The sequence below is a fragment of the Pollicipes pollicipes genome, unplaced genomic scaffold, assembly GCF_011947565.3.
Source record: "Pollicipes pollicipes isolate AB1234 unplaced genomic scaffold, Ppol_2.1 Scaffold_5724;HRSCAF=6776_pilon_pilon_pilon, whole genome shotgun sequence".
Classification (NCBI taxonomy): domain Eukaryota; kingdom Metazoa; phylum Arthropoda; class Thecostraca; order Pollicipedomorpha; family Pollicipedidae; genus Pollicipes; species Pollicipes pollicipes.
The window spans coordinates 19,013,190-19,027,635 of record NW_023596746.1 but is presented as its reverse complement, the minus strand read 5'-3'; the positions used below and the strand labels follow the sequence as shown (position 1 = coordinate 19,027,635).

The 14,446-nt window shown below is 62.0% G+C and overlaps 1 protein-coding gene across 2 annotated transcripts; it reads left to right on the top strand.

Moving 5' to 3' along the window:
- The first annotated feature begins 589 nt into the window (after positions 1–589).
- On the top strand, positions 590–13,570 carry LOC119102210 (serine hydroxymethyltransferase, mitochondrial). 2 transcript variants are annotated; one of them, XM_037225571.1, is made up of 10 exons: positions 590–1,071; positions 3,096–3,296; positions 6,800–6,883; positions 7,981–8,185; positions 8,877–9,016; positions 9,724–9,889; positions 10,563–10,671; positions 11,561–11,707; positions 12,462–12,569; positions 13,097–13,570. In XM_037225571.1, exons 1-10 carry the CDS (start codon positions 785–787, stop codon positions 13,225–13,227), a joined length of 1,578 nt encoding a protein of 525 aa, XP_037081466.1. In that variant the 5' UTR covers positions 590–784; the 3' UTR covers positions 13,228–13,570. The 2 variants fall into 2 exon arrangements, with proteins under 2 accessions (XP_037081466.1, XP_037081467.1); XM_037225572.1 differs by lacking the exon at positions 6,800–6,883.
- Positions 13,571–14,446: the final 876 nt, after the last annotated feature.

Sequence of the window (14,446 nt, the reverse complement as noted above, 5' to 3'; positions counted from 1 at the left end):
GCAGCACCACTCGACGTTAGCACCACCACCCGACGTTAGCAACACCACCTGATGGTAGCAGCACCACCTGACGTTAGCAGCACCAGCCGACGTTAGCAGCATCATCCGATGTTAGCAGCACCAGCCGACGCTAGCAGCACCATCCGACGTTAGCAGCACCAGCCGACGTTGGACCTCACGACCTTGATTGCGCCTGACCGCTGTTGTGTTTGGCCCTGCCGTCCAGCCCGTCTCCTATGAACTCGAGTCATGAGGAACGACCAACGCCTGCCTTGCATAGCTTGAGAAGGCGTGTAGGGAAAGGTGGGCGGCTACCGTTGGCCATTGCAACGACGATTAGTGGATGCATTAGTCAGCAATCCAGCAGTTATTTTGTCCTTAAGATGTTGCGCTGCCTTCGGCTCCGCTATATCTGGGTGTCGGTCTGCAGCCATTCAGCGCGGGTGCATGTGTGAGGTGAGCGACAGATTGGCGCCAGGTGTGTGGAGGCGTCTGCTAAATCGCACAGGTGGAATCCGTCGACGGCCGTGATCTGTGCCGTTTAAAAAACCGATGTGTGTCGCTTCGCTTTGGTAGGTGTCATGTGAAAAGTGTAGTGGGGAGTATCTGAGATGATTGCGATGCCCAGTTATAAATCATGGTTGTTTGAATGTATGGAGCACTGTGTGTGAATTTATCGGCAGTAAAGACTGCTGCCATATGACCCAGTATCCGCAACGCCCTATAGCCCAGGTTGGTGTCATCCACAATTATATCACTGCACATCACTGAGCTAAACTGGAGTATGCCGATACCGATGCAACTAGGCAACTATTGTCAGCATCGGCGTTGTAAAGATGAGCTAGTGTCCGAAGGCAGCCCGTGCTTGTTCTCAAGTGCGCGCCTGCGTGCAGTGGTAGCTCTTGCTGTTGGCTGCGGCCCGCAGTGTCAGCCCCCGACCTCGGTGGGTCGGCCGTGCTTGTCTGAACCCACACGGTGGCCTGTGTTTCAGAACTTCGTGAGTCGCGCCGTCCTGGAGACGATGGGGTCGTGTCTGCACAACAAATACTCGGAGGGATATCCTGGCCAGAGGTGAGCAGACCATCCGCAGACGGCAGGACATGTGCACACGCGGAGGGCATGTGTTAACGGACTCGGATTAGACCAGTGATCCCGGTGAGAGTGTTGACCTTCGGTCGGCCGACATGAGAGGTCGCCCTCCCACACGTCTGCTGTACCACCGCTGAAAGGATGGCGCCCACCGTTTGCTCCGGAGAGACTCCCTCTCGACACGCCCACCGCTGGGCTGGCACCGGTGACCGTCCGAGGCGTTCCTGCTCACAGTCGTGCTGACACAGCCAAGCGTTTCCACCGCCTCTGCTTCGTCAGCCGACGCCCCAGCCAGGGCATCTCAAGAGGCGGGATGAGCCAAATTTTTTACGGCGCCGCCGCCGCCGATAAAAAGTCGTCATGGCCTCGCCGCCGCCGCAAAACCTCCGAGGTCTCCGGTTCAGGGCCACCACGTGTGCCACGTGTCTCACCATGCCACGTCTCACGCTGCCGGGGCCGGCTCCCGCAGCAGCCGCGGCGACCGTCTGACCAGCTGGTGCAGCCTCTTGACGCCGTCGGCAGTGGCGGCGCCGGCTCCCGTAGGAGCCGCAGGGGCCGTGTGACCAGCTGGTCCAGCCTCTTGACGCCGTCGGCAGTCATCGGCCTCGTGTTCGGCCACTGAGCGGCTGGTCCCGACGGTGTGCCAGGGATCGGCCGGTGTGTGCGGCGCGGGCTCCGGCGTGCCCGGCGCACCACCGCCGCCGCCGCCGTGTGCTGCCGTGATCGGTGTCACGCTAGAGCGGCCAGCTCTGATCAGCAGCTGCCAGGGGTCGGTGGGAGGGGACTCCTCTGTCGTGATCGGTGTCACGTCCGAGCGGCCAGCTGTGATCAGCGGCTGTCGGGGGTCGCTGGGAGCGGGCGGGGTGGCTTCCGTGCCGTGATCGGCGTCTGATCGCAGCGACCGGTCCGAGCGGCCAGCTCTAATCCGTGACTGTCAGAACTCAAAGGTGCGGGGCGCAGGTGGACCTGTCGCGGTCGGTGTTACGTCAGTGCGGCTCGGCTCCCGGACCGTGACGAGTCGCCTAGCGGGGGAGGAGGGAGGGGCGGGTGACGGGCCCACCGACTGGCGATGCCAGTGGAGCGGCCGCCGGAAATGGCATCTCCACTGACCCTGGCAACAGCACGCCAGCGGCGGCGGCGGCGGCGGCGGCCGGGCGCCACGGACACTGGTTACTAGCTGGAGCGGTTGTCGTAGCATGGCGTCATTGAAAAGTGGCGAGAAGGGGCCTCGGTGCCTGGAGACTGTGGCCGACCGGTGACGGCGAGCGGAGGCTGCCGTAGCTGTAGTGTAGCCTCTGACCTCTGTGACCTGTAGTGTGACATCTGGCGGTCCTGGGTGGCCGTGCGGCTGCGGCCCGCTGGCGACCGAGCGTGTGACGCCGCGTCAGCTGACCCCGAGCGTGACGTGACGGGGGTCAGTACTCCGGCTGGGCCGGGGCAGCGGCCGCCCGTCGGCGCCGGCGCCCGGCGCCGGCCGGCTGGCCGTGGCGGCGGCTGGCTGGCCGGCCCGGGCCCTCCCGCTTGTTTATGTTGACTGCCGGCCGGGAACGCTCTGGCTCGTGTCGGCCGGCGCCAGCAACGACCGATCCTCCGAGTGTTGGTCGCCTGTCCGCGAGTACGGCAGAGAGGTCATAGCAAGGGGTGTGTCCGGGACTGGCGACCCTGGGCCCGCACCCGCTGCGGCGCCCTGTTCCCCGCTGGCTAAGGCGCACGCAGTTCTGAACATTTCAGATGCGGCAAGTGCATGCTGTGTGTGGGGCTTGACTTGATTCATGAACCGGCGCATTAATACTTCGATAATCTCATGGCTGTAGTCGGAAACAGGCCGGCTGATTTGTCGTGAATCTGCCGAGTTCGCCCGGATAACTTGGTGTTTCGTGGTGCGCTCTCGCTCTGTTAGGTGACCTGCCCAGCTCCTGCTCCTGATAACCCGCTCCCGATCGTCAGGGCGTCCCGGCGTCGCTACGAGCGCGACCCGTCCTCCTGACGCCACGCCGCGCCCGCAGGTACTACGGCGGCACCGAGGTGGTGGACAAGGTGGAGCTGCTGTGCCAGGAGCGCGCGCTGCAGGCCTACCGGCTGGACCCGGCCCGCTGGGGCGTCAACGTGCAGCCGTACTCGGGCTCGCCGGCCAACTTCGCCGCCTACACGGCCGTGCTGAAGCCGCACGACCGTCTGATGGGGCTCGACCTGCCCGACGGCGGACAGTGAGTGTACCGGGTCGCGCTGGGTCACGGGCCATGTGGGGTTACAGGGGTCACGTGGTGTTGGACCGGCCCGACGGCGGACAGTGAGTGCTCAGGTCACTGGGGGTTACGCCATAAGTACCGGTACCTTCGACTCTTAATGGCGCATCGACAACAACTAACTCATGCAACAGTCAGCACAACTTGCGGGCTAAGTAACCATAAACAGACATGCAGTAATAACCATAAAGCTTCGGGGTGGCTACAATGCTCGTTTTGCTTCGGCTGGGCAAGCTTTAGGCCGCATGGATGCGGCTGATGCAAGCTCGGCTGTCGGGCCGCCAGCCAGTGACGCGCCCGAAAACGCTATGAAAACGTCTACGATTGGTTAAGTTACCAAACTGTGGGCACATGTGTGAGCTCATCGCTAGTTTCTCGCGTCAGGGCGTAGTTATTCTTGGGCCCGTCTAATGTCCAGAACCGTGGATGGTACGTCATCTGGAGAAGGTGTACCGATGGCTGATCGTAAGCTGGCCCAGTGCTGTGTGGAGCAAACCGGGCTATGTTGGATACTGCCTTGTTTTTGCTGCGTGCTGTAGCCGGATGGTTCAGTGTTGGGCATTAGTCATGGTGGCTGTGATACGATTTCGTGGGCTGTGCAAAGTATGGTCACCAGCCGCCATGTCCTCCCCGGGGGTGTGGCGGTTCGCCCGTCGGTCTCGGTTCCAGGCGGTTGGTGGAGGCAAACAAATGAAACAAGCAGACCTTGGATAAGCGTCTTTTTCTTGGAACTTTGCAAACATTGGTTGGGTTACTTTTCAAAGATTAGGGAGGATTTTGCATTCCACGCCCAAAAGTAGCACCAATTCTGACCCCTTGCAGCAATCATTAGCCATCAACAGTCACAGAATCCGCTAGTCGACAAACTTCCGGTGCTGGCTCGTCCAGCCGGCGGGAGTGGACTCAACACTTTAAAGCCCGTCGGTGGCCCGTTAAATGCATGCGATTTCTTTTCAATGGCATACCGAAACCCCTGTTGTAAACATGTGGTGCCATGTCGCGCTCCAAACGCTTTCGTGAATTATTTCACCAGCCTTGCAGCGGACCACAGTATCCCCCTCCCCATCCAGCTCAGCCCGCAGCGTTCGCTTATGAGGCTCCGCCACCGCTGGTTCTGCGCGCGTACACTGCCGTTAAGTCGTGGTGTAACGTCTTGGAGTTTTGCCTGATCCTCTCCGGTGTAAGTGGTTATGAAGCTCTGTCCAGGCGTCTGGATTGCTGGGGTTTTCAATAAGTGTCGTCCATGCGGTGGTATCACAAAGCATGACGCCGCCCATGATGCATTCCATTGTAATCCAGGCACCTGGCTCGCTGTCCTGCTGGATCGGTGTCAGCACGGTTTGAAAAATAATTATCGAGTTAAAACATCAATATGTGATGTTTCTGTTTTCAATGAGTGTGCGTGGCTTTGAGAGCTGTTTGCCCATGGTCGTGTTATGATGCTACATATTCCTGGTTGCCACTTTAATCTTCAGTTACGTAGAGCATCTTAGGAGATCACAGGGGCGTAGCTTCTCAAAATTGGTTTGCTGGGGGCGGGGGGGGGGGGGGGGTTTGAACAATGAAAAAAGGCTCAACCAACTCCCAAAATATGCCGACAAACAGGTTATCCTCAGGTTTATCTCTCTTTCTTCCCAAACTTTGGCGGGTTGGCCCTAGTTGTCCCGGCGGGGGGGGGAGGTTAACCCTCCCACCACCCACCCAGCGGAATGGGAATATATACCTCTAGTAGGTCAGTTTCAGCACATGCTGCATGGAAAGCGTCGACGTTCCGCGTTGTTTGTGTGCAGCTGACGGCGCTGCGACAATTTTGACTCGCCGTTAGTACAAAGAGTCTGAGACCACGCTATTTTGTAACACCATGAGCAGCTGGGTGAAAAGCTGTCGGTACCGCAGCTGCGTAGGGTGACTGTGATCCATAACACGGGTGTGTGCTTCCCTTGTGCCGCATGTGGGCTCCTGTCGCGGACGCCTTTTTTGCTGACGCACGGTCCGGGCTCGGGCTCTGCCTGAGTGACCGCCTTGGTGTGTGATGACGAGTGGGGCCGCCGTCAGTAGTGGCCCGCCATTACATTGTCTGCCATGACCGCGCGAACACCGCTGGCCGGCGGACGCCGCGTTCAGAAGCCCAGCGGAGCTCCCACGACTCCGCTGTCCTCGCCGTGTCTGAACGGCTCACCCGTGGCAAGGCTGCGGAGAGTTTGGCGCACTGTCTTGAGACGAGTATTTGTTGTCAGCGTTCAGATGTTCGGATAGTTGTTATATTTAATCATGCTTTTCGAGCATCCCGAATTTCAACGCTCTTACCGTGCCACATTTGCAGAGATAGGTCGTTAAATGGATCGTAGGACGAGAACATGTCAATTGAAGATGGAAGCTCATTGTTTAAGTACAAAAACTCCACAAATTGCCAAACCTAGCTTAAATAACACGGTTGAAGGGGGTTGGACCACAAGCCATTTGTTCAGGGTCGCCGCAGTTCAGGTTCGCCGTTCACGTCTGGGTGTCCTGCTCCTCGCTATCACGAGATCTCCAGCGTCGTTAGCCGCTCGAGATGTGCTCTGCGACGCCTCTGCAGTAGAGCGCTCTCCTCATACACGGGCTCTGTGGCAGCGCAGCAGGCCAGCGGCGTTCAGCGCTGACACGCAACAGTCATGCCATGATGGCAGCGCGCTGTGAGCTGAGCTAAAGGCAGCCAGAGTAAAGCAGCCAGAGTCATCGCACAGATGGCGATTTTATTGTTGCGCCGTTTGAGCTGTGGCTGAAAGCTCCCGTCTGCTGTCGGGATTTTCTCCTTGAGCTATCGTGTGCACGGGTGACAGGTCTTTTGATGGACGTGATGTCTTTAGAGCCCGAAACGTGTTACTGGGTTGGTTGCTGCATCATGCTGTGTTGAGTGTTGGAAAAGCTTTGAAATTTTCACGTGCTTTTTCAGAAGTTTGAATGTTTCTGGGTATCGGATTTTCGTTTGCGATGTTGCAACATTCGCTCACGCTGCATGGCCTTTGGAATACTTAAATAAATATTCTGTCGGTGGGTGTACACGCCTGGTTTTCTCGCCCGGCCGTTTCACGAACGTTCATCACGTCGAACCCCAAAATTGATTTTAAAGCGTTCCGAAAGAACGCTACAAACGTTCACCTTGGTAAACGATTAGGGACAGCTATCAGGACTAAGATACACATGTTATGACCTCATTGCATGAAACACTGACGAGTTTTGAAGCATTTGAAATGTTTTTAAGTTTTTCCATGTTGTAGCAGTGTTTCACCGGCTCAGAGCATGACCAATGTTTATTTGTCCCAGCCGCTGGACGGTTTTAGGCGCTTTTTACGCTGCCATCCAGCGTGCCTTTCGTGTACGACGTACTTCAGGAGCATGTTTACGTCGCCGGAAACGATCAATGTCAGCCTCTTATCCGCGACTGTCGGGCTGCTGGAACAATGGTGTCCCCTTCTTTCCAGCTTCAAAGAGCGGGAAACCAAATGTGTTCAAGGTGCCGGCTCCAGCCTCAAGCCAGTCTCAAAAGCTGGGTCGCCGGGCTGCCAGTGAGAGGTCTCGCAGTCTGGGCCGTCGTGTCGGGGCGCATGCGCAGCAGACGCGGGCTGGTGCCGCCCCGTTGCCCTAGATCCCGGGCAGTCCTGACCCGTCTCCCATCAGTCCAGAGCTGCCTGCGCTTGCTGTTAGTCTCCCGCTCTTGGCCGAGCAATGTTGGATGATCCTATGATGCGTAGGACGAATGGCCCTGGCTACGTCAGGCCGTCCCACTTTGGGAATCCAGCGCAGGCTGGAGGTGCCATCCGAATGTTGACCGATCTCTCGTCTAGGGACGCGTTGCGTGGCAGTGCATCACCTAACGCTAGGTGCTGATGCCCTGGCTGCTTGCTTCTGGGTACGAACAGCTGCTGCTTGCGGACAGCATGTGTTGCGGCATAACGCCTGTGGGTCGCCTCGTTCCTAACTCTTTCCCCCCGTATGCGGTTCAGCGCTGGTAACGCGTCGTTTGAATGACACGTTGTGGCAGATTTGGCGTGCGTTGTCCCACATTGTGCCATTTTGGGGGATATGAGGGGTACCCGCCGCCGCCTGTCCAATCTCCCCATTGGTGCGACCCCGTATTGTCGGTCATTGATCGGACCACACCCACCACACTCCGCTCACTGGATCGCTCCTTCCAACGTCCTTAGCGTCAGTGGCAAGTCACAAGTTCGGGACACGGACACCTGGTACGAGCTGTTCACGTCACACGCCGATGATGTGTTGGCGGGGCCGTCAGTGCCTGCCGCTGTGGCCGGTGCCGCGCTCGGTCTGGCCGTGCCCCTCCCCCCCCCCTCCCCACAGCTGTACTCTCCCTCACCACCCGCCGCGCCCGGTCCGGCCGGTCCGTCCCAGCGGTACCCTCCCTCACCACCCGCCGTGCCCGGTCCGACCGGCCTGCCCCAGCGGTACCCGCCCTCACCACCCGCCGTGCCCGGTCCGGCCAGTCCTCCCCAGCGGTACCCTCCCTCACCACCCGCCGTGCCCGGTCCGGCCGGCCCGCCCCAGCGGTAGCCTCCCTCACCACCCACCACGCCCGGTCCGGCGTGGTGGGTGGTGAGGGAGGCAGCTCTGCGCCTCCTCTCACGCGCCATCTCCCCGTCCGCAGTCTGACGCACGGCTTCATGACGGAGACAAAGCGGATCTCGGCCACGTCCGTCTACTTCGAGTCGATGCCGTACCGGCTGGACCCGCGCACGGGCACCATCGACTACGACAAGCTGCAGGAGACGGCGCGTCTCTTCCGGCCCCGGCTGGTGATCGCTGGCACGAGCGCCTACTCGCGCCTGCTCGACTACCAGCGCTTCAGGCAGGCACGTCAGCCACCCGTACCGTCTCTTCCAGTAGGCAGCTGTTGGGAGGTCGTCTTGCTGATGGCACCAGTGCTTTGCCTGTCGTGCAGGTTATTGGCTTCAGTAAGCTCTTTGTGTTTTCTTGGATATCAGTTTGAACAATAGTCAGCTTTATGTGGCTAAGATATCTTGTAGTTAAAAGTATCTTGATTAAGTAATGTCTTCGAGAGCTAAGCTCGAAGTGAATACTCCCAAAGCTGGCCTTTCTGGCCGTTGGACGTGTTCGCGTGCTTTAAGGCTTACAGGTATTATCACTGCAGTTAGAAGAGAAACATAGTACATCTGGTGTGCAAGCGCTCGTTAGGTGGTGAAAAGGCGTGTCTGCCAGTGCCGTGCCTCATGCTGTTGATGTTTAGGCTGCAGCACTTCATTTGCAGCTGTCCCATCTGTTGATCGGTGTGCCAGCGTACCCGGCGGCCTCAGCGTATTCGACGGCGGACCGGCGGGCCGGCGGACCGGTGGACCGGTGGACCGGTGGACCGGCGGACCGGTGGACCGGTGGACCGGTGGACCGGTGGACCGGTGGACCGGCGGACCGGTGCCTCCGCCGCCGCTCTGGCCTGCCGCGCCGCCGTTAGTGTTCCGTCCGGACCGCGCCGCCAGCCTCCTGTCCGTGGCGTCGGGTCTCACCCCCTGCCGCCGCCGCCCCCAGATCTGCGATGACGTGAAGGCGTACCTGCTGGCGGACATGGCGCACATCTCCGGTCTGGTGGCCGCCGGCGTTATCCCCAGCCCGTTCGACTACGCTGACATGGTCACCACCACCACACACAAGACACTGCGCGGCGCCAGGTGAGGGTCACCAGGGCCGGGACAGACGTGGTCACCACCACCGCGCACAGGACACTGCGCGGCGCCAGGTGAGGGTCACCAAGGTCGGGACAGACATGGTCACCACCACCACACACAGGACACTGCGCGACGCCAGGTGAGGGTCACCAGGGCCGGGACAGACGTGGTCACCACCACCACACACAAGACACTGCGCGGCGCCAGGTGAGGGTCACCAAGGTCGGGACAGACGTGGTCACCACCACCACACACAAGACACTGCGCGGCGCCAGGTGAGGGTCACCAGGGCCGGGACAGACGTGGTCACCGCCACCGCGCACAGGACACTGCGCGGCGCCAGGTGATGGTCACCAGGACCGGGGAAGTGATCCAGACGGCCCGGTTGTGCCAGACGGCTCGGCCAGCGCGGCGCCAGACGGACAGGGTTGCACGGCGTCACACGGATGCGCCCCGGGCGGTGCCGTCGACCGAGCGGTCCAGCTGGCAGCAGGCAGGGATGTGCCAATAGTACCGTGGGGATGTGGGTAGGCAATTGGTTATGTGAGTAGCCTGTCTCTGCTGAGCTGAGTGAGGCGGGGCACGTGTCAAGTGTCGGCTTGTAGGTGAGAGTGGGGTGGTGTCCGCCTCCCCGGCGTCTCCCTGTGACCGAGGCCGCGCCGCGGAGCGCCGGCCGCAGCCGACTGACCGGGCGTGCCCGCGGTCGGCAGGGCCGGCCTCATCTTCTACCGACGCGGCGTGCGCTCCGTGGACCCGAAGACGGGCCGCGAGCTAATGTGGGACCTGGAGAGCCGCGTCAACCAAGCCGTGTTCCCCGCGCTGCAGGGCGGGCCGCACAACCACGCCATCGGCGGCGTGGCCGTCGCCCTCCGGCAGGTCAGCCGCCCCGGCCGTGACGTCACTGGTGCCGACCGTGGAGGCTTCGTGTCACGGAGGCCAGCTGCGCTCAGGGGCTTGTGCTTCAGTCTGACGGCGATTCGTCGCGTAGTCAGCCGGTGGCTTAGTGGGATAGTTTTCTGACTGAAAAATGCATCGGCTTTATCAGTAAAGGGGCTCTAATATTCGTTCTGCGAGCCTTTTATCGTTTGGGGGCTGCTCAGCTGGAAATTGTGAAGCATGCGTGCGCGTGTGTGATGTGAAAGTCGTGAAGGTGTGTAACTGCGTGCGCATGTGTGATGTCAAAGTTGTGAAGTGTGCAAGTGCGTAGCGCGTGTGCGATGTGAAAGGTTGTGAAGTATGCAAGTGCGTGCACGTGTGTGATGTGAAAGTTGTGAAGTGTGCAAGTGCGTGCGCGTGTGTGATGTGAAAGTTGTGAAGAGCGTAAGTGCATGCGAGTGGTGTACTAGCGCCTGGCCACCGGCCCTCTCCGCGACGATCAGCGCCATAGGTTGTGCAGCTAAATGACTGGATGCGAACTGCCGGTGAAGCGAACCTAGTCCCTGCTACGGCAGGCGCTTCCTCCACCTCCGTGTGTGCTGTGCGGCGGAGGCGGCCCGCTGCTCTCCAGCTGTGCCGGCTCGCGATGACGCAGCCTGCTCGGTCGTTACAGGCGCAGACGCCCATGTTCCGGGCGTACCAGGAGCAGGTGCTGAAGAACGCCAAGGCCATGTCGGAGGCGCTGACCAAGGCCGGCTTCTCGCTGGTGTCGGGCGGCACAGGTGGGTGGCGCCCGGCCAGTCTGACGGTCACAGGCTCCCGTCCGAGCCTGTGCTGCCCCAGCTGACCTCTCGCTGGTGTCGGGCGGCACAGGTGGGTGGCGCCCGGCCAGTCTGACGGTCACAGGCTCCCGTCCGAGCCTGTGCTGCCCCGGCCGGCCGGCCCGCCCGCCGGGACGAGCCGAGCCGCCGTTGCGCGCAGGACACGCCCAGCTGTGCTGGGCGCCCTGGTGTGCCCCATCCCTCTGTTACCTGTGGCCGCTGTGGGACGTCTGTCCGCCTGTCCCGCCGGCTGACCTGTGGCCGCTGTGGGACGTCTGTCCGCCGGTCCCGCCGGCCGACCTGTGGCCGCTGTGGGACGTCTGTCCGCCGGTCCCGCCGGCCGACCTGTGGCCGCTGTGGGACGTCTGTCCGCCGGTCCCGCCGTCTGACCTGTCGCCGGCTGACTTGTAGCCGCTGTGGGACGTCTGTCCGCCGGTCCCGCCGGCTGACCTGTGGCCGCTGTGGGACGTCTGTCCGCCGGTCCCGCCGTCTGACCTGTCGCCGGCTGACTTGTAGCCGCTGTGGGACGTCTGTCCGCCGGTCCCGCCGGCTGACCTGTGGCCGCTGTGGGACGTCTGTCCGCCCGTCCCGCCGGCTGACCTGTGGCCGCTGTGGGACGTCTGTCCGCCCGTCCCGCCGGCTGACCTGTGGCCGCTGTGGGACGTCTGTCCGCCTCTTCCGTCGGCTGACCTGTGGCCGCTGTGGGACGTCTGTCCGCCTCTTCCGTCGGGTGACCTGTGGCCGGCGTGGGACGTCTGTCCGCCCGTCCCGCCGGCTGACCTGCGGCCGCTGTGGGACGCCTGCCCGCCCGTCCCGCCGGCTGACCGCCGTCCTTGTCGTCGGTCGGCAGACAACCACCTGGTGCTGCTGGACCTGAGGCCGAAGCAGCTAGATGGCGCGCGCGTCGAGATGGTCTGCAACCTTTGCAACATTACCGTCAACAAGAACTCGGTGCCGGGCGACAAGTCGGCGCTGAACCCGGGTGGCCTGCGCCTCGGTCAGTTCCGCTCCTGGGGCTCAGCCGGGGTCGGAGGAGGGAGGGGGGGGGGGGGGGGGGGGGGGTCACGGAGTGTCCGGGCGTAGACGTGTAGCGTGCTGTTGTGACAGGCGAGTCCTGATCGTGTTCGGACCGCTGGTGAGGGTGAGCAGGAATGTGCGCCTGACTTGGAGGGCGAAGAGACCAGGGTCATCCGAAGGGAAGCTTAATTCGGGTGCCTTAGCGAGCTTTTCGGGTCACGGAATACCGCCCTCACCGCGTGTATTACCACATGTGTCGTCATCATCACTATCAGTGTCACCATCATCGAGTGCCGTATTAAGTCTAAAACGTATGGTCAGTTTGTGATGAAAATGACATGAATGATATCAACACGCATGATGTCGACCCTTATGCAGAGTGTTACCATCGGATCCCAAGGGTTACGCGGTGGGTCGCTCCGTGACGGTCGACACGCGGGTCGGCGGGGCGCCGGCTCTGCATGCGTCACCGCTGGCGCCCGCTGCGGCCGTCCCCTCGGTCCCCCCCCGCGGCCGCACCCCCGGCGCTGACCTGCGCCGCCCCGCCGGCCGCACCCCCGGCGCTGACCTGCGCCGCCCCACCGGCCGCACCCCCGGAGCTGACCTGCGCCGCCCGCCGGCCGCACCCCTGGAGCTGACCTGCGCCGCCCCGCCGGCCGCACCCTCGGCGCTGACCTGCGCCGCCCGCCGGCCGCACCCCTGGAGCTGACCTACGCCGCCCCGCCGGCCGCCAGGCGCTCCCGCCCTGACCTCGCGCGGCCTGACCGAGAGCGACTTCGAGCGGGTCGTCGCGCTGATCAACGAAGCGGTCGAGATCGCCACTCAGCTCAAGACCAAGACCGGTGAGCAGCGCAGACTGCGCCCCCGCTCCGGCCGCGCCGGGAGCGCAGAGAGGGCGCTGTCACACCGTCGTGGCGCCGCGTCTCACAGGGTGGTGCGCTGCGGCCTGCGGTGGTGCGGGCGTGGGTAGCTTTGTCCGCCGTTGTTGAGTTGTGGGTTTCGTGTGTTGTTGCTGGCGCCGTAGTTTCGGAGGCCGCCAGCTGTCGGAGGTCACTGTCTTTGCGGCAGAATATCGCACGTGGAGTTGGCGCCTCACCTGAATTAGGACACCTGCCCAGCCCTGCTAGACTGAGGCGCCTGCGCCGGAGGACCGGCTGTTCGTGTAGAGACTGCATGACGGCGCCGTGCGCGTGACCCAGACACCCGCCGACTCTGTGTACTCGTGCAACTGACTGCAAGACAAAGGTGGCGTCCGCGTGAGGCGGCTCTTGGCTGGCTGCCCACTGTGTATAGATGGCGTCAGAGCGAGTGTGGCCCGGCTTTACCCGAGTCTTTGCTGATTTGCTGCCCTCTCTCTCTCTCGCTCCAGGCAAAAGTCTGAAGGACTACCGGGCGGCGCTGGCGAGTGACGCCGAAATCATCGACAAAGTGGCCGACCTGAAGCGGCGCGTGCGCCACTTCGCCGCACAGTTCCCCATGCCCGGCTTTGACGATCATTAAGGCGCGACCGGTGCCATAGCCGCTTCGCCAGCTCGGGGATTTGCGAGGCATCGGTGGATTGAAGTTGTAAAGGCGGCGCAGTGCCGTCATCGCGGTGCTGTAACGCATTGTCGGGATCGTCGCGAGTTTTGTGGTACATGATCTTTCATGTTTCCAAAAACAGACCTTAGGTACAGTATGTCGTAGTGTAGCTGCTTTAGGAGCTACCCGACTAAGTGTCATTTTGTGAATATTATTTTTACCTATTCCCTTTCGTAGAGGGTGGTTTCTATCATTCTGCTTAACCATGGCATCACTAAGTCATTTACGCCCCTGCGTTGATTAAACTAGTGCGACGGCTGGTGCAGAGTGTGTAGGAGGTCTGGGGTATTTTTAAGTGCGTAACGCCGCCCCGCCGGCGCGGTAACATTGTAATGCCCTCGCTCGCTGCTCTGCGGCTAGCGGCGTTCACTTCTGGCCACGCGCTGGCGCCTGGGTATCATGGGTAGAACTTTGTATCTCCGTGAGGAGCCATGCCCCACATGTTGAGCCCCCTCCCCCCCCCCCCACACACAGTAGCACCGCAGCTTCCCAAAGATGGACTCCGCCACCCCTACTGACGAAGTTACACCAGCGCTGGGTATTGGTGTGCAGTCGGCACCACCGACACCCAGCTGGCTCCCGCGGACTTGGCTGTGTTCTGTAAACGGCATTGGCATCGGAGCTTGCGGGTATGTTACATACCACTGCCAGGCGTATCGCGGTTGGCGGCGCACGCTCAGGTCAGCACTGCGCCGGGCTCGGCCGGCCCGACGGACGAGCTCGCTCCCGCCCCGTGCGGCGCCGCCCTCGGGAGCGACACCGCTCCGGGGCGGGGCGGCGGGCCCGGTCAGGCGGCCGCGCGGTGGCCGGCGCAGGACTGCCGTCTGTGGCGGTCTGATCGCTCGGGGCGCCGCGCGGTGGCCGGCGCAGGACTGCCGTCGGTGGCGGTCTGATCGGACGGAGCGCCGCGCGGCGGCCGGCTCTTCGGCGGGTAAGATCCATTCCAGACCGCGATCGTTTTCGTCGCGGCTTGGTGCTGTGCTGTGGACGGTCACTCGGGTGGCCTTCCCTGGCGTCACCTCTGGGCGGCCGTCACGGACACCAACGGTCCGACGTCTTTGTTTGTATTGGATGCGGCCACCGGGCTGGCATCAGCGCCATGACGTGGCCACTACCGGATAGATGTAATGTGGCACGG